A 23700-nucleotide genomic window follows, 5' to 3' on the forward strand; every position below is an offset into this window, starting at 1 on the left:
TATTCATACTGAAAATGGCCTTTGTACTGAAATATTTGGAGACCCCTGACTTAGATGAATAAACACTTTTACAGAGCATCCATTTCGCTAAAGTGTCTTCTGTGTCATTATAATTGCAAGGTCCACTTGTTTAACTCGCCCCCACCTCCCACCCTCCATGGCAAAAAGACGCAATAAAAAATAAAAACTGTAAAGAAAAAAGTTCTTCGTCTTTCCCCTAATTTCTGTGGGGGAAGAGGGAGAGTCACTATTCTTCCAGTGAGATCTCCGGAATGCTGAGTAGTCTAGGAGTCATCCTCACTCAGGCACCTAGGTAAGTATATTGAATAACTTTTTTCCCTATAGATTTTTTTTTCATTGTGGCCTTCCAACCTGGGTAGGAGTGGGCAGGAGTGGGTGGGAAATAAATAAACAGACTTTATACTTTTAGTGTCCGGTCAACTTCAAAGTGACTAATCATTCTCTTGGTACTTGAACACCTTGATGCAGTTGTGCATGCTATCAGCCACCAGTAGGAGACCGTCTTGCAACAGAGCCAGGCCTCTGGGGCTACTGAGACCTTCCGTGACCAGAACTCGGGTCCGCTTGTTGGCTGGATAGTAAATAATAGAGTGTTTCTGTCCCCAGTCTGCCACCAAAACCCCTCCTTCACTGTCAACACAGACGCCCCATGGGTTACACAGACTGGGCCCAGGGGATTCCTTGAGGCCTAGAACCTTGAGAAGTTGCCAGTCTTCCCTGAGCACCTTGACACAACAACCTCCATCTAAACCCCTTTCTGATATAGCTAGAAGACCCTGACTGTTGGTACTGACAAGGTAAGGTTTGTTGAACCCAGGTACCACAGTGCTTTCTTTCTGCCGCCCAGTGGTAGTGTCCAGCATAAGAGCATAGACAGTGCCCAGTTTCATGTCTGCCACGATAAACTCATCCTTGTAGTTGGCGGTAATGCCACGTGGAGCACCCCAGTTTCGGGAAATGACTTGCAGGAGGCGACCGTGCTTGCTGTACACATCCAAGGTGCGGTCAGTTGAGTTAGTCAATGCCACCAGCCCACGGTTGTTCACAGCCACGTCAAAATAATTCTTTGCTTCAAGAGAAAACTGTTGGAGGATCTTACCCTTGCTGTCCATCACTTGGAGCCTTCGATTTCCGTAATCCACAATATATACAGAACCTGTGCTTGTGGCATGAATCCCATGGGGCAGGTTTAACTCAGCTCTCCCAGATCCAAACTTGCCAAACTGCCGAACTAATTTGGTTGTGCCATCGCCATTTTCCAGAGGGCTGTCAGTAAGGTTAGACTCACTCTTGCTTAAACATTTTCGAGGTGGAATTTGTTGGGAATATTTCGAAACCTTCCTGTTGTATTGTGCTGACTTAACTCGCACCTTAATTTCACGAAGGGCACCAGATGGGGCAGCTGCGGCCAGGCTTCTGGGGTTGGACCAAGAACTCGAGGAACTGGATACAGAATCACGTCTTTCTTTAGCTGAAGTTGGTCTGTGGAGTCTAGAAGGAGCAGTGCGTGGCCTTGATATCTTCTCAATGTAAGGCATGGAAGAGGACCTTGGTACCGGTTTCCCAAAGGAGGAAGCCTGCGACTGCTTGTTTCTGAGTTTTGATACAATTCTGTGCCGTGCATTCACTAGCGCTTGTTGCCTTTGATTTACTTCTGAGTTTTCAGATTCTGAGATAATAGGGTGAGCCTTTCCAGATTCATTAGGTTGGGTTTTTGAAGATGAAACTTTAAATGTACCAGATTTGCAAACTCCTCTGCTCTTTGGCTTCTCTATGATAAAGGTGCATGTTGACTTCACGCTTTCTGTGGGAGAAGTCGGTCTTGGAACACTCAGAAGTTCACTATTGAGGCTATCTGACATCTCATCGGACATTCTAAGATAGTCAACGCCCAGTTGTGTTCTATGCACTGATTGAGGATGGTCGCTTTCTAGATTGTGTCTATTTAAATAAGATGTAGGCGAGTTCTCACCACCGGTTCTCTCTATCTGGCCGTCTGACTCCATAGTCATCCACAATGTTCGTTGGTCTCCACCAATCATCTTCTTGGCAGATGGTACCCGACTTTCCCTAAGAGCCACTTGTCGGCAAGACTTTGGATCCCTTATTGTCTCTGTTTCTATTTCTTCTAAAATTTCTTCCGAGCTTTCCGAGTCACCTTCACATATATAAGCAGTGGTTGCTCTGAACAGAGAATTGTTTTCAGACGTTCTGCTAACTTTATCATTGCTGACATGTCTCAGTTCGTTATCTCTGCCATTCCTAGGATCAGCTGTGGTGCCCATCTCTTTAGAGCTTATCACTGTCCTCTGTTGATAACCAGTAGGATCCTTTTTGAAACCAGAGTTGCCTGTTTTCGAATCTTGGTGTTTCCTTGCTGTAAAGTGATTCACTTGATGGTTTACATTTTGGTTGACTAGTGATGAGTCTTTTGAGAGCTGCTTGTTTACTAAAGGCTGATGTCTGCTTAATTTGCTGCCTCCTTCAGCCTGGTTTATTGATTCCAGTCCATGCTGCTTACCTTGCTTTGTAGGACTTTGCTTAATGTCGGAAATCCATTTCTTGGTGGCTGTTCGGGGGCTTAGAGCTGCACTGTCAGCTTCCACCACTGCTTTATCTGTTGAAGAAACCCCCAGTTTCTGATCAGCGGCGCCCCCTAGGTTCTGTTCTAAAGATGATGACTGGGTGCTGGACCCACAGTCTCCATCACTGTCATCCAACAAGATCTTCACACCCACAAAGCCAAAATCATCTGGGTTATGTGACCTGACATCCCATGGTGGTCTTTCATCAATCAGAAGCGTTGGTTGGATAGCTGAGTTTCTTCCTACAGGTAACAGAGCTTTTCTGTTGCAATGCAATGAGGAGAAGCCCAGGGATTGTTCCTCACATTGTATCACCCCAAGTGTAGTAGATGGAAGAGGTTGTGGATTGAAATACACCTTCTTTAGATTGATACAGATGTTTTTTTTTCTTGCAAATATGTTTGATATTCGTTGCTGGATCTCCTTCATGACAAGTTGGCTGTCACCAGAGGTCACTAGGGCTTGCTTTAGCTGGGAGGACACGGTAGCAATCTCTTGCACCATGTTATTAATCTCACAAACTCCATTTTGTAGGACCAATTCATTGCTTTTCTGGATGGAGGACAACTGGTCTCTCAGTCTTCCATGCTCTTCTTCCACACGGTTAAGGATGGTCTGTTCCTGCTTTAGGATGGAGAGTAGAGTATTCTCAAATGACTTGGACACTCTCTCGTGATCTTTAGTCTGGTCTGCTTTAATCTGTTCTAGCTCCCGGCAGGTCTGAGCGAGGTCATTGAGCAGAGTAGTGAAATCCATCATCTTCATTTGTTGCCTGAAGACCATCTGGTACAAGGCTTGTTGGGGATGTGAAAGACTGTAGACAAAGTAAGAAGAGCTCATTAGGAGTTTACTTAATGTTCGATGTACACCCCAACACCCCTGAGGTCTATTTCATATATTTCAAGACTTTTGTAATAGCATGATAATTACCCCTGCACCCTCAATCACTAAAGTGTAGCAGGATCACATAAATACTCTGAGCCGCTGAGCATTAACCGCTTGCCGACCGCCACACGACTATTTACTGCGGCGGTCAGCCCCTCACAGGCAAAGCGACGTAGGACTACGTCGCTAGCCTGTGAGGCTCTAGGGAGCGAGCGCGCGCCCCCGAAGGCGCGCTCCCGCTCCCGCTCGGTCACGGACCCCCCCGCACGTGTGACCGGCAGACCCGATGTCCACCGGTGACTCGCGATCGTCCGTTACATCGGGAGAAAGGCAGGCGGCTAATGTAAACAAAGCCGCCTGTCATTCTCCCCTGTGTAAGAATGGAGATCAAACGGTTCTGCTATGTAGGACCGTTGATCACTGTTCTTACACCTCAAGCCACATCCAATCACAGTTAGAATCACGCCCCTAGGGACACACTTAACCCCTCGCTCTCAAAAAAAGTTAACCCCTTCCCTGCCAGTGTAATTTTTACAGTAACAGTGCATATGTATAGCACTGATTACTGTAGTAATGTCACTGGTACCCCCAAAAGTGTCAAAAATGTCAGTCAAGGGTCCGATCTGTCCGCCGCAATGTCGCAGTCCCGCAAAAAAAAATCGCAGATCGCCGCCATTACTCGTTAAAAAAAACAACAAAAGTGACAAAAATCTTTCCCTTAGTTAGTAATAACTTTTGCGCAAACCAATCAAAATACGCTTTTTGCGATTTTTTTTTACCAAACATATGTAGCAGAAAACAAATTGGCCTACAATGTTAAAAAAACTTGAATTTTACATTTTTTTGGGGGAATTTCATATAAAAAAATGTGAAAAATATTGTTATTTTTGCAAAATTGTCGCTCTTTTTTTGTTTATAGCGCACAGGTGATCAAATACCACCAAAAGAAAGCTCTGTGGGGAAAAAAGGACGTCGAATTCGTTTAGGTACAGCGTCGCACGACTGCGCAATTGTCCGTTAAAGTCACGCAGTGCCGAATCGCAAAAAAGGCCCTGGTCGGGAAGGGGGTAAAATCTTCCGGGAATTAAGTGGTTAAATTACAAAGTGTAAAAACAACTACTACGGCACTCTGAAACCTCCAAAATTATCTAAGTGTCAAAATTATTTTGTTAAAGTGCAAAGTGCCAAACCAATTCACTTATTTGCAACATAGGTAAACCACTAAACAGTGCAAAATAATTGTTATATAGATTCGCACTAAATATCACAAAAATTCATACACTTCCCCAATTGAAGTTGGTACTAGCTGCAAAAAATATTTAACATTATAAAAGATTCAAATAGAGCACAATGCTGTTATCAAATAGTACAATGCTGTTATCTGATTTCCCATATAAAAATATTTACTTAATAGTTGTTAGTAGTAGAAAAAGCGGTAATGCAAATATCTACAAACTATTAGTGTATCAGTTCCGATCACCCTGGTAGGATCTATACTATGGCGGCTTTCTTCCACAAGGCTGTGTCCCTGAAGCATCCATAAGACTGCCTCTTCCTTCTATGCGGTGTATCTGGAAGGACCCACACTATGGCTGTCTCCTCCTGGAAGGATCCATATTATGGTTACCTTCTCCCATTAAGCTATGTTCTCTGGAAGTATTCATACGATGGATGTTTCCTCCCACTATTCTATGTTTTAGACAAACCCATGCTATGGCTGCCTCCTTCCATTAGGCTGTGTCCCAGGTAGAACTGATGTTATGGCCACCTCCTCTGACTAGGCTGTGTCTCTGGAAGGACCCATGCCATGGCCACCTGCACTCACTAGGCCGGGTCCCGGGTAGAACTTATGTTATGGCCAACTCCTCTCACAAGGCTGTGTCTCTGGAAGGACCCATGCCATGGCCACCTCCACTCACTAGGCTGGGTCCCGGGTAGAACTTATGTTATGGCCACCTCTTCTCACTAGGCTGTATCTCTGGAAGGACCCATGCCATGGCCACCTGCACTCACTAGGCTGGGTCCCGGGTAGAACTTATGTTATGGCCACCTCCTCTCACTAGGCTGTGTCTCTGGAAGGACCCATGCCATGGCCACCTGCACTCACTAGGCCGGGTCCCGGGTAGAACTTATGTTATGGCCACCTCCTCTCACTAGGCTGTATCTCTGGAAGGACCCATGCCATGGCCACCTGCACTCACTAGGCTGGGTCCCGGGTAGAACTTATGTTATGGCCAACTCCTCTCACAAGGCTGTGTCTCTGGAAGGACCCATGCCATGGCCACCTGCACTCACTAGGCTGTGTCCCGGGTAGAACTTATGTTATGGCCACCTCCTCTGACTAGGCTGTGTCTCTGGAAGGACGCATGCCATGACCACCTCCTCTAACTAGGCTGTGTCTCTGGAAGGACCCATGCCATGGCCACCTCCACTCACTAGGCTGTGTCTCTGGAAGGACCCATGCCATGGCCACCTCCACTCACTAGGCTGTATCCCTTGGGGAACTCCCACTATGCCTTCCTTTTCCAACAAGGCTATTCTCTAGAACAGTGATTTCCAAACTGCACCCCGCAGACCAGGTGTGGCCTTTTGCTTGCCTTTATCCAGCTATTGGGTCAGTATTCCTCTCACTGTCAACCAGGTTGAGGCACAATTTCTTTCACTGACACCAGTAGTGGGGCACTATTCCTTCCACTGACACCAGTAGTGGAACACGATTCCTCCCACTGACACCAACAATTGAGCACTATTTCTTCCACTAACACCAGCAATGGGACACTTTTCCACTGACACCAAGGATAGGGCACTATTACACCCACCAATACCAAGGATGGGGCATTATCCCTCCTACTACTAACCACATGCAGTTTTAATTGTTTTAATCCAACTGACCACCAAGTCTTTAGGGAACCCCTGGTAAAACCAATTCATTGGTGGTCAATGGGAAGAATACCTTTCTTTAAGTGGTAGTCAGAATGCCAGCCTTACAAATAGATAAAAAGATCTTTAGTGCTTTGCAGTTGGCTCTGTCACGTGGGATTGACGAAGCCCCCATCAAATGTGAGGTCAGTCAGCCAAAGCTCAAGGAATCCCAAGCAACCTCTGGAGAAACCCTCGGGTTCCACACATGGGCGTCCGCATGGGGGGGCAATTGCACGCCCCCCCCCTGGAATCCCAACTTCCACTTTCAAGTGATTGTTAAGCCACTTTATACTATCCGGTCTGGTCTGTTTAATAATCCTGTGTGCCCGTGCCCTGTGTCTGTGTTTTCAAAAAAATAAGCCGTTCTTTATTTGTTTTCAGAGCGCCGATCGCCACTCACCTGACCTGCCAGCTCTCTCCTCTCCCTGTCTGACAACTGCCTGCAGCGGGGGCGGGCCAAGGATTCCCCAATGACATCTGTCAGCAGGGGAGGAGGAGAGGCCGAGAGGAGGAGAGAAACGGCGGGTCACGTTAGAAGTGATCAGCACTCTAAAAACTGGTAAAGAGCGGCTTATTTTTCCCCTTTAAAAATAAATACTCGTGAGTCGCGGCTCGTGTGGTGACTGACATCAGCAGCCGCGCGGACCACTGTCCTCAGCCCCAGGCCCCTGGTGCTATCATTCCAGGAGAGGGGGAGCCCGGGGCAAGGAAATTGAGTGGCTTTGTGGCCCCGAGAGGCACGGCACGTGACGTCACAGCGCGTACTGACGTCACGTGCATGCATGCACCGCCTGCATGAACCCAAAACAGAGAGGGTCAGCTTTGCTTTTGCATCAGGTTTCTCAAACCTTTGAATGCCTGCGCTTTATGTGACTAAGCCCCTCCCCTTCATTACATTGAAAAGTGACTGACCTTAACCACTTGCCGACCGCCGCGCGACTATTTATGGCAGCAGTCAGCCCCGTACAGGCAAAGTGACGTAGTACTACGTCGCTCGCCTACGAGCCTCTAGGGGGCGAGTGCGCGCCGCCGGAGGCGCGCTCCTGCCCCCGCTCGTTCCCTGACATGTCCGTGCGAGTGACCGGCGGTTCCGACGGTCACCCGCGATCTCCCGGTGCAGAGAGAGAAAGGCAGGCGGCTGATGTAAACAAAGCCGCCTGTCATTCTCCCTGATCTAACTGCAGCAATCATACAATCCTGCTATGTAGGATCGTATGTCTCTGTGGTTACATCACTAGCCACGCCCCTTTACAGTTAGAAGCACGCCCCTAGGGACACACTTAACCCCTTGATCACTAATAAAGTTAACCCCTTCCCTGCCAGTGTAATTTTTACAGTAACAGTGCATATGTATAGCACTGATTACTGCAGTAATGTCACTGGTACCCCCAAAAGTGTCAAAAATGTCAGTTAGGGGTCCGATCTGTCAGCCGCAATGTCGCAGTCCCTCAAAAAAAATTGCAGATCGCTTATTGCGATTTTTTTTCCAAACATATGTAGCAGAAAACAAATTGGTCTAAAATGTTAAAAAATTTTGATTTTTACTTTTTTTGGGGGGGAATTTCATATAGAAAAATGTGAAAAATATTGTTATTTTTTTCAAAATTGTCTCTCTGTTTTTGTTTATAGCGCAAAAATGAAAAATCACACAGGTGATCAAATACCACCAAAAGAAAGCTCTGTTTGTGGGAAAAAAAGGACATTAATTTCATTTGGGTACAGCGTCGCACGACCGCGCAATTGTCTGTTAAAGTCATGCAGTGCTGAATCGCAAAAAGCGGCCTGGACGTAAGACAGCAAAATCCTCCGGTTAGAAAGTGATTGAACAGTTCTAACTGTCATATTCCAGGCTTTGGATATCTTTTTATATCCTTTTCCATCTTTATAAAGTTCCATTACCTTGTCACGCAGGTCTTTTGAAAGTTCTTTTCTGCTCCCATGGCTCAGTATCTAGCCTGCTCAGTGCATTATTATTATTATTATTATTATTATTATTATTATTATACAGGGTTTATATAGCGCCAACAGTTTGCGCAGCGCTTAACAAAATGAAGGCAGACATTACAGTTACACTACAATTTGGAACAAAGGGAATCAGAGGGCCCTGCTCGTTAGAGCTTACAATCTAAAAGGGAGGGTCAATTGATACAAAAGGCAATAGCTGTGGGGGATGAGCTGATGGAGCAAGTGAAACAGCGTTATTAGTTAGTAGCCGGGTAGGCTTCTTTAAAGAGAAGGGTTTTCAGGGATCGTCTAAAGATGGATAGATTAGGGGACAGTCGGACAAATTGGGGTAGAGAGTTCCAAAGAATGGGAGAAGCTCTGGAGTGCATCCACGTGAGAGCTAACAAACTCATTGAGTAAAGGTTAGGGAAAGTAACCTTTAATTGCCATTTCACCCTGTGTGGGTCACCTTGTGTGTCTGAACCAAGGCCGTTCCAGGGGATGGAAACTTTTCATCAGGGCCTTTTAGGCAATTTCTGTTTTTAGGATTTAAAAAGGAGACAAAACAACGATGTGATAATACATGGCTTCGTATTATCACTATCCTTAAATAGAAGACAGTTTTTTGGCATGATCAGTCATATTTTCAATATCTATGCCAACATTTCACGATTTCTGCCAGGGGATGCAAACTTTTGAGCACAGCTGTTTATAAAGCGTTCAATGGCAGTTGAACGCAGTGCCGAATCGCAAAATAGGCCCTGGTCTTTGAGCAGCCAAATCCTCTGGGGCTTAAGTGGTAAAATGATGCCCCCCCCCCTGGAAAAAGTTCTGCGGACGCCCATGGTTCCACAGACACATGGTTGAGAATGGCTGCTCTAGAAGGATGCATAGTATGGTCACTTCTTCCCACTAGGCTCTGTCTCTAAAATAATCCATATTGTGGTCACCTCATCTCATTAGACTGTGTTTCTCAAATAATTCATACGTATGCTCACCTCATCCCACTAAGCTGAATCTGCAGAAGGATCCATATTATGGTCACTTCATCTCAGTAGTCGACTATTATGTCCCCTTTTCCTGGAAGTACGTGGTGGATATAAAGGTGGCAGAAGAATTGTCTTTGCTACATTCACCTTATGCATTCATTATCTGTTCCACCTGCAGCTTTATGGTAGGTGAGAGTGAGAGGCTAGGAAGGCAAATGAGATAGCCTCAGGCAATCTTGTCACTGTCCATGGATCACCAATATGTATTTTCTGCTGATTGGCTTTTCAGTAACAGTCGATATATTACCATATAAGCCATTTCTTTTTTTCTCTGCAAAACTGGCTATTGATTGGTTTCTCTTTGGCCAACATTTTTCAGACTCTATGTGGTTATTGTAGTGCTATGAAAGAGAATATATTTTACTTCTACACATCTGTCCCTGGCTTTATAGCATGCTATGCAAATAAGAGGCAGCCGAGTAGCACTATGTTATAATATCATCTGTATATTTATACAAATCAGATCTACAGCGGCATCTAAAAAGAGTTAGCAGTGCTGTAATCCTGGATTCAGTTCCCACCATAAGCATATGGCGTCAATCCTTGACTCACTGGAAGGGTAGTGAGCAGGTGATGGAGGTCCTCTTTGCCCATTATTGGTCTTGTTAGCCTGTGAGCAGTGGAAGAATCACTCTTTATCAATTAAATGTGCAGGATAAAAGAGAATGGCAAAGCTTATTAAAGCAGAGTCCAGCCCCCCCCCCCCCCTTCATAAATTATAAATCAGCAGCTACACATACTGTAACTGGTGACTTTCAATATTAGCACACTTATGGCTCGTTTCCACTGAGCGGTACGGTTCGGTACGGTACGCTATTTATGCCGTTTCCATTATGAATGGTACCCTAATTCCAAACCGTACCGTACCACTTTTTTCGTCGGGGTACCAAGCACATTAGTACCGTACCAACAGAGTGGAGCTACACTCTGCAGAACTTTGATAGGTTGACAGAGAATCGTCTATCACAGCTTTCCTGCTACACCACGCCTATCATGAAAGGGTACTATTGGCAGTGGAAACGCAATGTGTACCGCTCCGAACCGTACCGTACTGAACCCAACCGTACCGTACTGAACCCAACCGTACCGTACCACTCAGTGGAAACGAGGCATTACCTGTCCTGGAATCCAGCGACGTTGGCACCGCAGTCGGGTGTCGGGTGCTGCCACCGCCATTTCCAGTAAGGGAACCCGGCAGTGAAGCCTTGGGTCCCTACTGTGCATGCACGAAGCACGCTGCGCACGGTACCTGGCCAGAGGGAGGAGGAGGGGGCCGAACTTCTGACGTACCTCGCCGTGGCGAGGTCCGACGGAAGTGGGGACAGAGTACCTGTCAAAAACAGTTACCCGCTCCCCCCTGAACGGTGTCAAATGTGGCACCGGGGGGGAGACAGATAGGCGGAAGTTCCACTTTTGAGTGGAACTCTGCTTTAAGGCTCCACTTTGTCTCCCATTTCAGCAGTCTCCCATTTCAGCAGACTTTTTTTAACCGTATTACAGTAGAGGAACCCTTAAAATAATGTTTAGCAAGAGAAACCTTGCTAAAACCAATACTTCAGGGGCCAGTGGAAAACATTTCTCTTACATTGGTGGTCATTGTAGAAAATCCCACCCTTTATAGCGGTGGTCAGAATGCCACATCTAAAAGATCATTGGTGTCATGGCAGACATCCCAACCTGCAAAAACTCATTTCAGGGAGGTGGTACTCTGCGCCCCCCCCCCTCCCCCCACCAATTTAACACAACTAGAGGATGATCAAATTAAATGCAATCAGTATACAGAGGTTTACTTCTTCTGAGAGATATTAAAGGAACATTCTAACCACCATGACCACTTCAGTGATTTGAAGTGGTCATGGTGGTAAGAGTCAGACACTGCACATGCTGGGATACTTACAGTTATGTGCTGGGGGCTAGTTGCAGCCCTAGCACATGTGACTTATTGCTGGCGGGTACTGCTGGCGTGTACTGCTGGGTGGTACTGCTGACTGGTTCTGCTGGGTGGTACTGCTGGTGGGTACTGCTGGCTGGTTATTGCTGGTGGATACTGCTGGCTGGTTATTGCTGGTGGGCACTGCTGGCTGGTACTGCTGGTGGGTACTGCTGGTGGGTACTGCTGGCTGGTACTGCTGGTGGGTACTGCTGGCTGGTACTGCTGGTGGGTACTGATGGCTGGTAATGCTGGTGGGTACTGCTGGCTGGTACTGCTGCCTGGTATTGCTGGTGGGCACTTCTGGCTCGTACTGCTGACTGGTTAGTGCTAGCTGGTACTGCTGGCTTGTACTGCTGGCGGGTACTGCTGCTGAGTACTGCTGTGGGTACTGCTGGCTGGAACTGCTAGTGGGTACTGCTGTGGGTACTGCTGGCTGGTAATGCTGTGGGTACTGCTGGTGGGTACTGATGGCTGGTACTGCTGGTGGGTACTGCTTGCTGGTACTGCTGCCTGGTATTGCCGGTGGATACTGCTGGAGGGTACATCTGGCTGCTACTGCTGTGGGTACAGCTGGCTGGTACTGCTGGTAGGTACTGCTGGTGGGTACTGCTGTGGGTACTACTCGCAGGAAATGATGGCGGAGAGTGTGAGGAGTGGCGCTGGAGGAAGCATGCAGATCCAATGCTTCTTTTATCTCTCGGTCTCCTCACAGGTGGAGTGCTTTTGATATCACTCCGCCTGTGACAGGAGGGAGCCGGAACTATACAGGAATCATCAGCTCCCTTCTGACAGCTGACACAGACAGCCGGGACATCGCGCGGCATTTGCAGGTCAATCAAACACAGCTCATGGAACCCCCAGCAAACTCTGAACGATTCCTAGTTGAGAATCACTGCGATATCATGTGAAGACCTGATCATCAGATCTACATGAGCTTTTCGGAAATCTCATTCCAAAACTATGGCTTTTATTATGAAGTTGTCCTCCCATTTACAACTTTTTACTAGGGATGAGCTCAGGCCTGTTCGGATCCTAGTCTGAACCCACCTGAGAGAGCCCATCAGGATGCTGTCACTTGTACTGGGCCAATCATCTGCGGTCAGGGCATTCCCAGCCTCGCAGCCGCACGTATACAATTGATGTGTATGTGGAATGCCTCACCTGCCTATGACTGGCGCCGTACAGCTGAAAGTAACTGGTGGGCTTGCTCAGATGTGGTCAGACTTGAACCTGAACACAACTGAAGTCTTCGCTACTATTTTGTATCCTTCGCAAGATGGAGAAAAAACAACTACACAAGTATACTGGGGAAAAAAAGCACATTTCTTTTTTAAAAAGAAGACCATAAAAAGGAGTTTTTAAAAAAATAAAAAAATAAATAAAAATAATTCATGAAATCATTTTTGTTTGAGGCAATTCGATAAGCATTTCTTTGAGTTTCTCGGAGTTGCTGTTATTTCATATTGCCAATTATTGTTTTATTTGTATTTTTGTAGTTTTGCTTTTTCTCCCTTTGGGTCTTTTTTGCTTTAACACATGAGCAACAGGTTAAAGAGTATGTATAGAAAGTTATTTACTGTATCATTAACTTGAAGGTTATTTTTTATTTTCTAATTTTTTATTTGATTTTCACATGTTTTTATGTTGGCTGTTCCATATTTTTTTCATATTGGCTATGTAGGAGTCAGTTATCACCCTCTATCGTTGATAGACATTGTTTCGTGTTCAATCAGTCAGCCCAGACCCGAAGACTAGCACAGACAAAGAGGAACACTACAGTGCATTCACTCTTCAGGAAGCACAGTCTGCATATATTTTAAACAATTATTGCTGTCACAGCTACACACAGAAGCACAAGCTATGCAAAGAAACAAGATCTGTAAAACAGTACCTAACAAATACCAAAGGATTTTCTTTAATTATGGTCCCCTTCCTAAGGTAGGGCTCCGTCAGTAACCTGCGGACAAGGCTGAATGATGTTTAAAAATAATCTGCGTTCAAAACAGGACAATCAGCCGTCTGGAATGTCACAGTAATCGGATAGCGGAGGAGTCATCGATTATACATGAGAGGAAGAAGAAGATCAGACCACAGCCATGTACAAAGGAGAATGAGAATATTTATTGAGATACACGGAAGCGTGAGAGAGACGAACTGCCAACCATCCACTCACCAGGGAAACCAAGAGACACAAACCGTCAACTGTCCACTCACTACGAGACCAAGAGACACAAACTGCCAACCGCCTATTCACCATAGAGACCAGGAGAGGCAAATTGCCAACTGTCCATTTAACAGAGAGACCAAGAGGCACCAACTGCCAATTCTGTACTAACCCGAATGACTGAGAGTCAAACCGCCAACCATCTACTCACCAGGGAAACCAAGAGACACACACCATCAACTGTCCACTTACTAGGAGACCAAGAGACACAAACTGCCAACCGCCTATTCACCATAGAGACCAGGAGAGGCAAATTGCCAACTGTCCATTTAACGGAGAGAACAAGAGGCACCAACTGCCATTTCTGTACTAACCAGAATGACTAAGAGAGTCTAACCGCCAACCATCTACTCACCAGGGAAACCAAGAGACACACACCATCAACTGTCCACTCACTAGGAGACCAAGAGACACAAACTGCCAACCGTTTATTCACCATAGAGACCAGGAAAGGCAAATTGCCAACTGTCCATTTAACGGAGAGACCAAGAGGCACCAACTGCCATTTCTGTACTAACCAGACACAAACCATCTACTGCCCACTCACTAGGAAGACCAAGAGAGGCAAACCGCCCACCGTACATTCATCACAGAGACTAATAGTGACAAACCGCTAACGGTTCACTCACTAGAGAGGCCGAGAAAGACAAACCACCAACAGGGAACTTATCAGGGAGACCGAGATACAGAAACCGGCAATTATCCACTCACCAACTAGACTGAGAGAGACAAACAGCCTACTGTCTACTCAGCAGCAAGACTGAGAGAGGCAAACTGTCCACCATCCATTCACCAGAGAAGCTGAGAAAGAAAAACCACCCACCATCCACTCTCCGGGGAGAATGAGAAGGACAAACCACCCACCGTCCACTCTCCAGAGAGAATGAGAAGGACAAACCACCCACCATCCACTCATTAGGGAGAATGAGAAAGGCAAACCGCCAACAGTCCATTCACTACAGAGACTATTAGTCACAAACCACTAACCACCCACTTACTAGGAAGGCCAAGAGAGACAAGCCACCACTCGTCCATTCACCACAGGGGCTAATAGTCACAAACCACTAACCATTCACTCACTAGAGTATATATAAATGAAAAAAGGAAATTAAAACAAGGAATAACTAAATTAAAAACAAAGGGCGGAAGGTATGTGGAAGGGAATAAAGGGCTAGCCGACTGCCTTAATGAATACTTCTGTTCAGTTTTTACAGAAGAAAAAGAAGGAGAAGGACCTCCACTTGAAAGGATGACTAATGAATCGTTTGATGCATGTGTCTTTACAGAGGAAGACGTTCTAAGATTGCTGTCTAAAGTGAAGACAAATAAGTCACAGGGTCCTGATGAGATACACCCAAAATTATTAAAAGAGCTTAGTGGTGAGCTGGCAAAACCATTAACAGATTTATTTAACCAATCATTAGTAACAGGAGTCGTCCCGGAAGATTGGAAATTGGCAAATGTCGTGCCCATTCACAAGAAAGGTAGTAGGGAGGAATCGAGCAACTATAGACCAGTAAGTCTGACATCAATAGTAGGCAAATTAATGGAAACCCTATTAAAGGATAGGATTGTGGAACATCTTAAATCCCATGGATTGCAAGATGAAAAACAACATGGGTTTACTTCAGGGAGATCATGTCAAACAAATCTTATAGATTTTTTTTGACTGGGCGACTAAAATAATAGACGGTGGAGGTGCAGTAGACATTGCATATCTAGATTTTAGTAAGGCTTTTGACACTGTCCCACATAGAAGACTTATCAATAAACTGCAGTCATTGAGCATGGACTCCCATATTGTTGAGTGGATTAGGCAGTGGCTGAGTGACAGACAACAGAGGGTTGTAGTCAATGGAGAACATTCAGAACAAGGTCATGTTACCAGTGGGGTACCTCAGGGATCTGTACTGGGACCAATTTTGTTTAATATCTTCATAAGTGATATTGCAAAAGGCCGAGATGGTAAGGTTTGTCTTTTTGCTGATGACACAAAGATATGTAACAGGGTTGATGTTCCTGGAGGGAAACGCCAAATGGAAAAGGATTTAGGAAAACTAGAAGAATGGTCAGAACTTTGGCAACTGAAATTGAATGTGGATAAGTGTAAGATAATGCACCTGGGGCGTAAAAACCCAAGGGCAGAATATAGAATATTTGACACAGTCCTGACCTCAGTATCTGAGGAAAGGGATTTAGGAGTAATTATTTCAGAAGACTTAAAGGTGGGAAGACAATGTAATAGAGCAGCACGAAATGCCAGCAGAATTCTTGGATGTATAGGGAGAGGTATAAGCAGTAGAAAGAGAGAAGTGCTTATGCCGCTGTACAGAACACTGGTGAGACCTCACTTGGAGTATTGTGCACAGTACTGGAGGCCATATCTCCAGAAGGATATAGATACTCTAGAGAGAGTTCAGAGAAGAGCTACTAAACTAGTACATGGGTTGCAGGAAAAAACTTACCAGGAAAGGTTAAAGGACCTTAACATGTATAGCTTGGAAGAAAGAAGAGACAGAGGGGATATGATAGAAACTTTTAAATACATAAAGGGAATCAACTTGGTAAAGGAGGAGAGCATATTTAAAAGAAGAAAAACTACCACAAGAGGACACAGTTTTAAATTAGAGAGGGCAAAGGTTTAAAAGTAATATGAGGAAGTATTACTTTACTGAGAGAGTAGTGGATGCATGGAATAACCTTCCTGCAGAAGTGGTAGCTGCAAATACAGTGAAGGAGTTTAAGCATGCATGGGATAGGCATAAGGCTATCCTTCATATAAGATAGGGCCAGGGACTATTCATAGGATTCAGATATATTGGGCAGACTAGATGGGCCAAATGGTTCTTATCTGCCGACACTTTCTATGTTTCTATGTAGAGAGGCCGAGAAAGACAAGCCACCAACTGTGAACTTATCAGGGAGACCGAGATACAGAAACCGGCAATTATCCACTCACCAACTAGACAGAGAGACAGCCTACTGTCTACTCACCAGCAAGACTGAGAGAGGCAAACTGTCCACCATCTATTCACCAGAAAAACTGAGAAAGAAAAACCACCCACCATCCACTCTCCAGGGAGAATGAGAAGGACAAACCACCCACCGTCCACTCATTAGGGAGAAAGGCAAACCATCCATTCACTACAGAGACTATTAGTCACAAACCGCTAACCGTCCACTTACCAGGAAGACCAAGAGAGACAAACCACCACTCATTCATTCACCACAGGGGCTAATAGTGACAAACCACTAACCATTCACTCACTAGAGAGGCCAAGAGAGAAAAACCACCAACTGTTAACGCACCAGGGAGACTGAGATACACAAACCACCAATTATCCACTCACCAGCTAGCCTGAGAGAGACAGACTGTCTACAGTCCACTTAGCTGGGGGACTGGAAAAGACTGCTAACTTTCCACTCACCAGGAACACAGAGTGACAAACAGCCTACTGTCCATTCACCAGCAATACTGATAGAGGCAAACTGTCCACCATCCATTCACCAGGGAAAGTGAGAAAGAAAAACCACCCACCATCCACTAACTAGGGAGAATGAGAAAGACAAACCACCCGTAGTCCACTCATTGAGGAGAATGAGAAAGACAAATTGTCAACTGTTCATTCATTACAGAGACTATCAGGGACAAACCACTAACCATCCACCCACTAGGAAGACCAAGAGATACAAACCACCAACCGTCAATTCACCACAGAGACTTATAGTGACAACCAGCTAACTATTCACCCAGTAGAGAGGCTGAGGGAGACAAACTATCAACTGTTAACTCACCAGGGAAATGGAGAGACACAAATCACCAATTATCCACTCACCAGCTAGCCTGAGAAAGACAAACTGCTCTCCACTTAGCAGGGAGACCAAGAAAGATAAAGTCTCAACCATACACTCACCAGAAAGACCAGGAGAGACAAACCACCAACTGTCCTCTCACTAGGAACACAGAGAGACAAACCACTCACCAGGGAGACTGAAAAAGTCAAATCACAAACTGTTCACTCATCAGAGAAACCAAGAGATACAAACAACCCAGTGGCATCTTAAGAGCATTAAAGGGGCCCGGGCAATGCAGTGCACTGGGGCCCCGCTTACACAATCACCCTCGAGAATAAAAATGTAAATTATCGATAAGGCGATATTTATTGGTACAGCAGTGCCAGGCTAATGACAGCTTCCAAGTTGGGCGGCTGGGTCCGGTGAACACTCACACGGACGGGAGTCAGACTTGACTGCCTGTGTGTGCCTGTTCCTGTGGAGGAGGACAGGCATTCCTGCAGATGTGGGCTCCCCCTCCATGGCCCAAGTGGCCTGGCGGTAGCGCAGGGCCGACAGGTGCTTGCCACCTGCTAAGTTTGGTGGTGGGATGCACATGGGAATCGGGACTAATGCTTGGCTGAGGCTGGGTCACTAGACAGGTAGGGCCCCCCGGGCAAGTGGGGCCCCCGGGCAACTGCCCAGCGTGCCCATTCGGTAAGTTGGCCCTGAAACCACCCACCATTCACCTGTAGGCAGGTTGAAAATATGTGTAGTTTAGTTAGGGCAGCAGCCTGCCCATGCTGGAAGAAGGGTTCATTGTTTTTTAGCTCAGTTCCCGAGCTTTTGGTCCTAGCCAGCCCACCTGTGCTATAAAAAGGGTCTGGAGAGCAGTGGCTGGAAAGGGGTCTCACAACCCTCTTCCTGATTGGCTGGGAGGAGAGTCAATCAGGAAGAGGGCCACGAGCCCACCCTTTTTTGAGCCTATTAGAGCCTCTGGTTCTAATCACGTGGTTAAAAAAAAAAAATCCCCCATTGGAGTCCATACATTGGGGGGTGGCGCCCCTGTGCTCCCAATGGACGGGCCACCCCTGCTGGAACGTGAAAACGCAGGTTCTAGCGGGTCCAGGAGTTACAGACCCATCTGTGAGCGCAATTGTGGAGCTGCTGAAGAAACCAGGAATTGCAGACGACATTCATGACATGGACAATGCCATTATGGACTCTCACCTTATGGGGGTATGCCTGGGCAACTACACTATTCTAGTTAGGATTAGGAAAAGAACAATGTTTATATTGAACTGTTATGCTGCATCTTTCCAGTAAAGTTTTCTTTCTTTTCTTTCTGAGCCTGGTCTGAAGTTATGCAAAGGGGTGCATGGTGGTTCTGGTGCAAGACACAGAGAAGAGGAGTGTTATTGCTATGAGTAACCAAGTAAAAAACAAGCTACAAGCAACCAGTCGTTAAGCAACCAGTCGTTAAGCAACCAGTCGTTAAGCGTAGTACCTGGTATGGTGACAGGTCCTCAGGTAGCCTATCTCTAAGGAGGGGAACTGCCTTAATGTTGGATTTTTCACATGACCGCAGTCTTCACCTGGTCATGGGCATTGATGGGCACGCTCTGTGCGAGAGGTACCCCCATATGTACGGGCGCAGATGACCTCACCCACGTACCCACCAGGGAAGCCAAGAGCAACAAATCGCTAACTGTTCACTCACCAAAGAAACTGATACAGACAATCTGCCAGCCATTCATTTATCAAAAGACTAAAGATATAAACCTCTAACTGTTCGCTCACCAGGGAGGTCGAGAGAGACAAATCACCAAGTAATCCACTCATCAGAGAGACAAGCCACTCTCCATCTATTTACCAGGGAGACCAAAAGAGAACACCAACTGCCATTTGTCCATTCAATAAAGAGAAAGACAGAGACAAACCATCCATCATCCACTGACAAGAGACATCAAAACAGACAAACCACCAACTGTCCATTCAACAAAGAGACTAAGAATGGCTAGCCTGTAGGCAGGTAGTGGTTACTGCTACCTGGCAATTTTGCCCAGTGGGAACTTAGGGGTCAACTGTAATTCCCAGGAATTCCAAGCCTTTTCTTGGTGGGTTTTGTTGGGTCCAATCTCTCCCCGTCCTGTGTGATATAAAGGGACAGAGGTCTGCATCCAGAGAGAGAGTGAGAAATGATGTGAAATAAAGTGAGGGCAAAGAGAAGAAGGAGTTCTGTTTAGGCCTGGTCCACTTTGATAGGGCCGCCTGATGCGGTTACCAGAGTCTGGATGGCCGATGACATGCCGAAGTTGGAGCTAGATTCCAGACATGGGCTCGACCAGTATTGAGCTTTTGGATGTTAGGAAACGCTGGTACTTTATCTTGCATTGTCAATTGTCTCTGTTATTATGTTAGTTTATTCTTCAAGTAAAATGTTTGAAACTTTGCCTTTGCCTGGTCTGAAGTTACTAAAGGGGTGCAATTCAAGTACTCAGCACATATAGCCTACAGTCTGGGTCACTAGACACACATTGGGGTATGAAGACATCAGTACAAGTTCATACAGTGTGGTTACCAAGGGTAACGAAGAGTTCTCTAGCAGCCTGTCATTAAGCCTGTACATTTGGCAGGTGAGATAGTCTTGCAGAGAGGGAGATATTGTAGGAGATCCTTAAACCGCAATCCCTCTCCTATAGCAACGGGAGCAGATCTGCTCCGCCAGGGCCCTCATCCTGTACATAGGTATGGAAGAGGTAAGTCAAGTGCAAGCACGGATTCTGCGCTAGGCACACAGCTGAATCCAATACCCTGCAGAGGTCTGAGCTTCCTTGTTTATACCGCAAAGTAACCTTGCTAGATGTACGCAAGCAAAACAAGGTTCCCCATGTAGTGCCCCAAGGCAGTGACCCTATCCAAAGTGCCTAGCGTATCCCAGGAGAACCCACCCTGGGGTAGGCCTCTCATGTGACCCTTACTTCGTGCCCAATGAGGAGGGAAACATGGAGGATATGACGACCACCCCCATCAACCTGCCCTTACAACAAGCCACTCTCTGTCCGCTTATCAGAGGGACTGAGAGACACAGTCTACAAACTGTCCACTCATCAGAGAGACTCACTAAACCCCCACTCACCATAGAGACTAAAAAAGACAAACTGCCATGAAGTCTGACAGTCTTCCAGATATGAGGGGCTCTAAGACCACTCATAGTCTTAAGAAACATGCAGTTGTAGAACTTGAAAATTTACTTTCATTTAAGAAAGGGTGGGGAATGGTTAGTACCATTAAGTACAGGGTCGAGGTCAGGACTCTGTGCAGGCCATTCAAGTTCCTTCACCCCAAACTCGCTCATTCACATCTTTATGGACCTTGCTTTGTGCACTGGTGCGCAGTCATGTTGGAACAGGAAGGGGCCATCCCCAAACTCCTCCCACAAAGTTGGAAGCATGAAATTGTCCAAAATGTCTTGGTATGCTGACTCTTTAAGAGTTCCCTTCACTGGAACTAGGGGGCCAAGCTCAACCCATGAAAAACAGCCCCACACCATAATCCCCCCTCCACCACATGATTGGACCAGTGCACAAAGCAAGGTCCATAAAGACATGAATGAGTGAGTTTGGGGTGGAGGAACTTGAATGGCCTGCACAGAGTCCTGACCTCAACCCGATAGAACACCTTTGGGATGATGAGTGGAGACTGCGAGGCAGGCCTTCTATTCCAACATCAGTGCCTGACCTCACAAATGCGCTTCTGGAAGAATGGTCAAACATTCCATGAGAATAATGTGAAGAAATTATGGGGGTGTTTGTAGCTCTGTCCAAGGATGAAAGCAACAAAATCTTCATACCTCAAAAATGAGAATATGAGCGCTGAACAAAAATGAGAATATGAGCGCTGAACAAAAAGGAGAACATGGGTGCTGAACAAAAATGAGAATACGGGTGCTGAACAAAATGAGAATATGGGCACTGAACAAAAATGAGAATACGGGTGCTGAACAAAAAGGAGAACATGGGCACTGAACAAAAATGAGAATATGAGCGCTGAACAAAATGAGAATATGGGTGCTGAACAAAAATGAGAATACGGGTGCTGAACAAAATGAGAATACAGGTGCTGAACAAAAATGAGAATATGGGTGCAGAACAAAAATGAGAATATGGGTGCTGAACAAAATGAGAATATGGGCACTCAACAAAAATGAGAATACGGGTGCTGAACAAAATGAGAATACAGGTGCTGAACAAAAATGAGAATATGGGTGCTGAACAAAAAGGAGAACATGGGTGCTGAACAAAAATGAGAATATGGGTGCTGAACAAAAATGAGAATATGGGTGCTGAACAAAATGAGAATACGGGTGCTGAACAAAATGAGAATACGGGTGCTGAACAAAAAGGAGAACATGGGCACTGAACAAAAATGAGAATATGGGTGCTGAACAAAAATGAGAACATGGGCACTGAACAAAATGAGAATATGGGTGCTGAACAAAAATGAGAATATGGGCGCTGAACAAAATGAGAATATGGGTGCTGAACAAAATGAGAATATGGGTGCTGAACAAAAATGAGAATATGGGTGCTGAACAAAAAGGAGAACATGGGTGCTGAACAAAAATGAGAATACGGGTGCTGAACAAAATGAGAATATGGGTGCTGAACAAAAATGGGAACATGCACGCTGAACAAAAAAGAGAATATGGCTGCTGAAAAGAAAAAAAAATGAATATAAAAACAATAATAATATCATCGCTATTATTAGAATGATACATTGTGGTTGATATGGTAACCTAATGAGAATTAGAAAAAAAAATGGGTAAAAACTCTTGAAACTGGTATGTTTGCGTATTAAACCATATATTACACAATCTGATCATAACACAGGTTAAAAAAAAAAAAAGTAAATATAAAAATAATAAAGTTGTAAAATGGGTTAATAAAATTTCATTAAAAAATGCGTAAATAAAAAAAGTGAATAAAACCGTAAAAGGGGTTAAAAAAAGTAAATAAAAAATGAACAGTAATAATAATAATAATAGTATTAATAATAATAATAGTAATAATAATAGTAATAATAATAATAATAATAATAGTAATAATAATAATAATAGTAATAATAATAGTAATAATAATAATAATAATAGTAATAATAATAATAGTATTAATAATAATAATAGTAATAATAATAGTAATAATAATAATAATAGTAATAATAATAATAATAGTAATAATAATAGTAATAATAATAATAATAATAGTAATAATAATAATAGTATTAATAATAATAATAATAATAGTATTAATAATAATAATAGTAATAATAATAATAATAATAATAATAATAATAATAATAATAATAATAATAATAGTAATAATAATAGTAATAATAATAATAATAATAGTAATAATAATAATAGTATTAATAATAATAATAGTAATAATAATAGTATTAATAATAATAATAATAGTAATAATAATAATAGTATTAATAATAATAATAGTAATAATAATAATAGTATTAATAATAATAATAAAAATAATAATAGTAATAATAATAATAATAATAATAATAGTAATAATTAATAATAGTATTACTAATAATAATGAGATTACTCCAGAGCATGAAGTGTGCTACTGCAGGGTAACATGGTCAAAAATTAAGAAAAAAAAATTTGTCTGCCATTTCTTTTGCTTCTATTTTTGTATAGTAACACGATGGAAGGATTGCACGCAGCGCACTGATGCGTTTCCTGCCCCTGGACGCATCCTCTATTGCTCCTCTGGCACTTTATTATGTGTATGTTAGGATAGTCTCATTTTCTTATTGGGATTACCTATAGAAGACTCCCATGTACGGGACCTCTGTACAGTGGTGGATTCCTCCCATGTCTATAGGGCCGCTCGGATCCTGCTCTTTGTATGGAGGATCTTTGCTGTGGCCTGTGAAGGGTTAGCTGGGGTGTGGTCGGGATGAAGCTCAGGTAACAATGTAGCATGGCGTCACCTGTGCTGAGTTTCTGGGTCTTTACACTCCATTGGGAGAAAATTTCCATGTGACGTCAGGGAACTATAATTTCATTTCCCAGTACAAAGCTGGACTGACTTGTTACAATCTTACTGAAATCTAATTATACAATTCCTTGATTTATCAGCACCTGTAGTTGGGGTAGGGGGAGCTGTCTAGACAAACAATGAATCAATTTGTATCCAATCTCATGTGTCAGTTAACGAGGTCTCTATCTATGAGGTCCAGGAACAGTGCCCTGCAAAAGTATTCGGCCACTTGAACTTTTCAACCTTTTGCCACATTTCAGGCTTCAAACATAAAGATATAAAACTGTAATTTTTTGTGAAG

At 44.4% G+C, this 23700-nt stretch overlaps 1 protein-coding gene across 1 annotated transcript in view; it reads right to left on the reverse strand.

The window, feature by feature from the left end:
- Nucleotides 1–452: 452 nt before the first annotated feature.
- The window catches only part of LOC309545765 (uncharacterized protein), a gene marked incomplete at its 3' end in the record, with an annotated part of 39210 nt that continues 15962 nt past the window's right edge, over nt 453–23700 (reverse strand). Inside the window, exon 2 of the mRNA XM_082245119.1 lies at nt 453–3420. Within this exon, the coding sequence (XP_082101245.1) occupies nt 453–3389 (2937 nt within the window). The 5' untranslated portion in view covers nt 3390–3420. The remainder of the gene's footprint in view (nt 3421–23700) is intronic.

The sequence above is a fragment of the Pelophylax lessonae genome, assembly GCF_965119305.1.
Source record: "Pelophylax lessonae genome assembly, chromosome: 2".
NCBI lineage: Eukaryota > Metazoa > Chordata > Amphibia > Anura > Ranidae > Pelophylax > Pelophylax lessonae.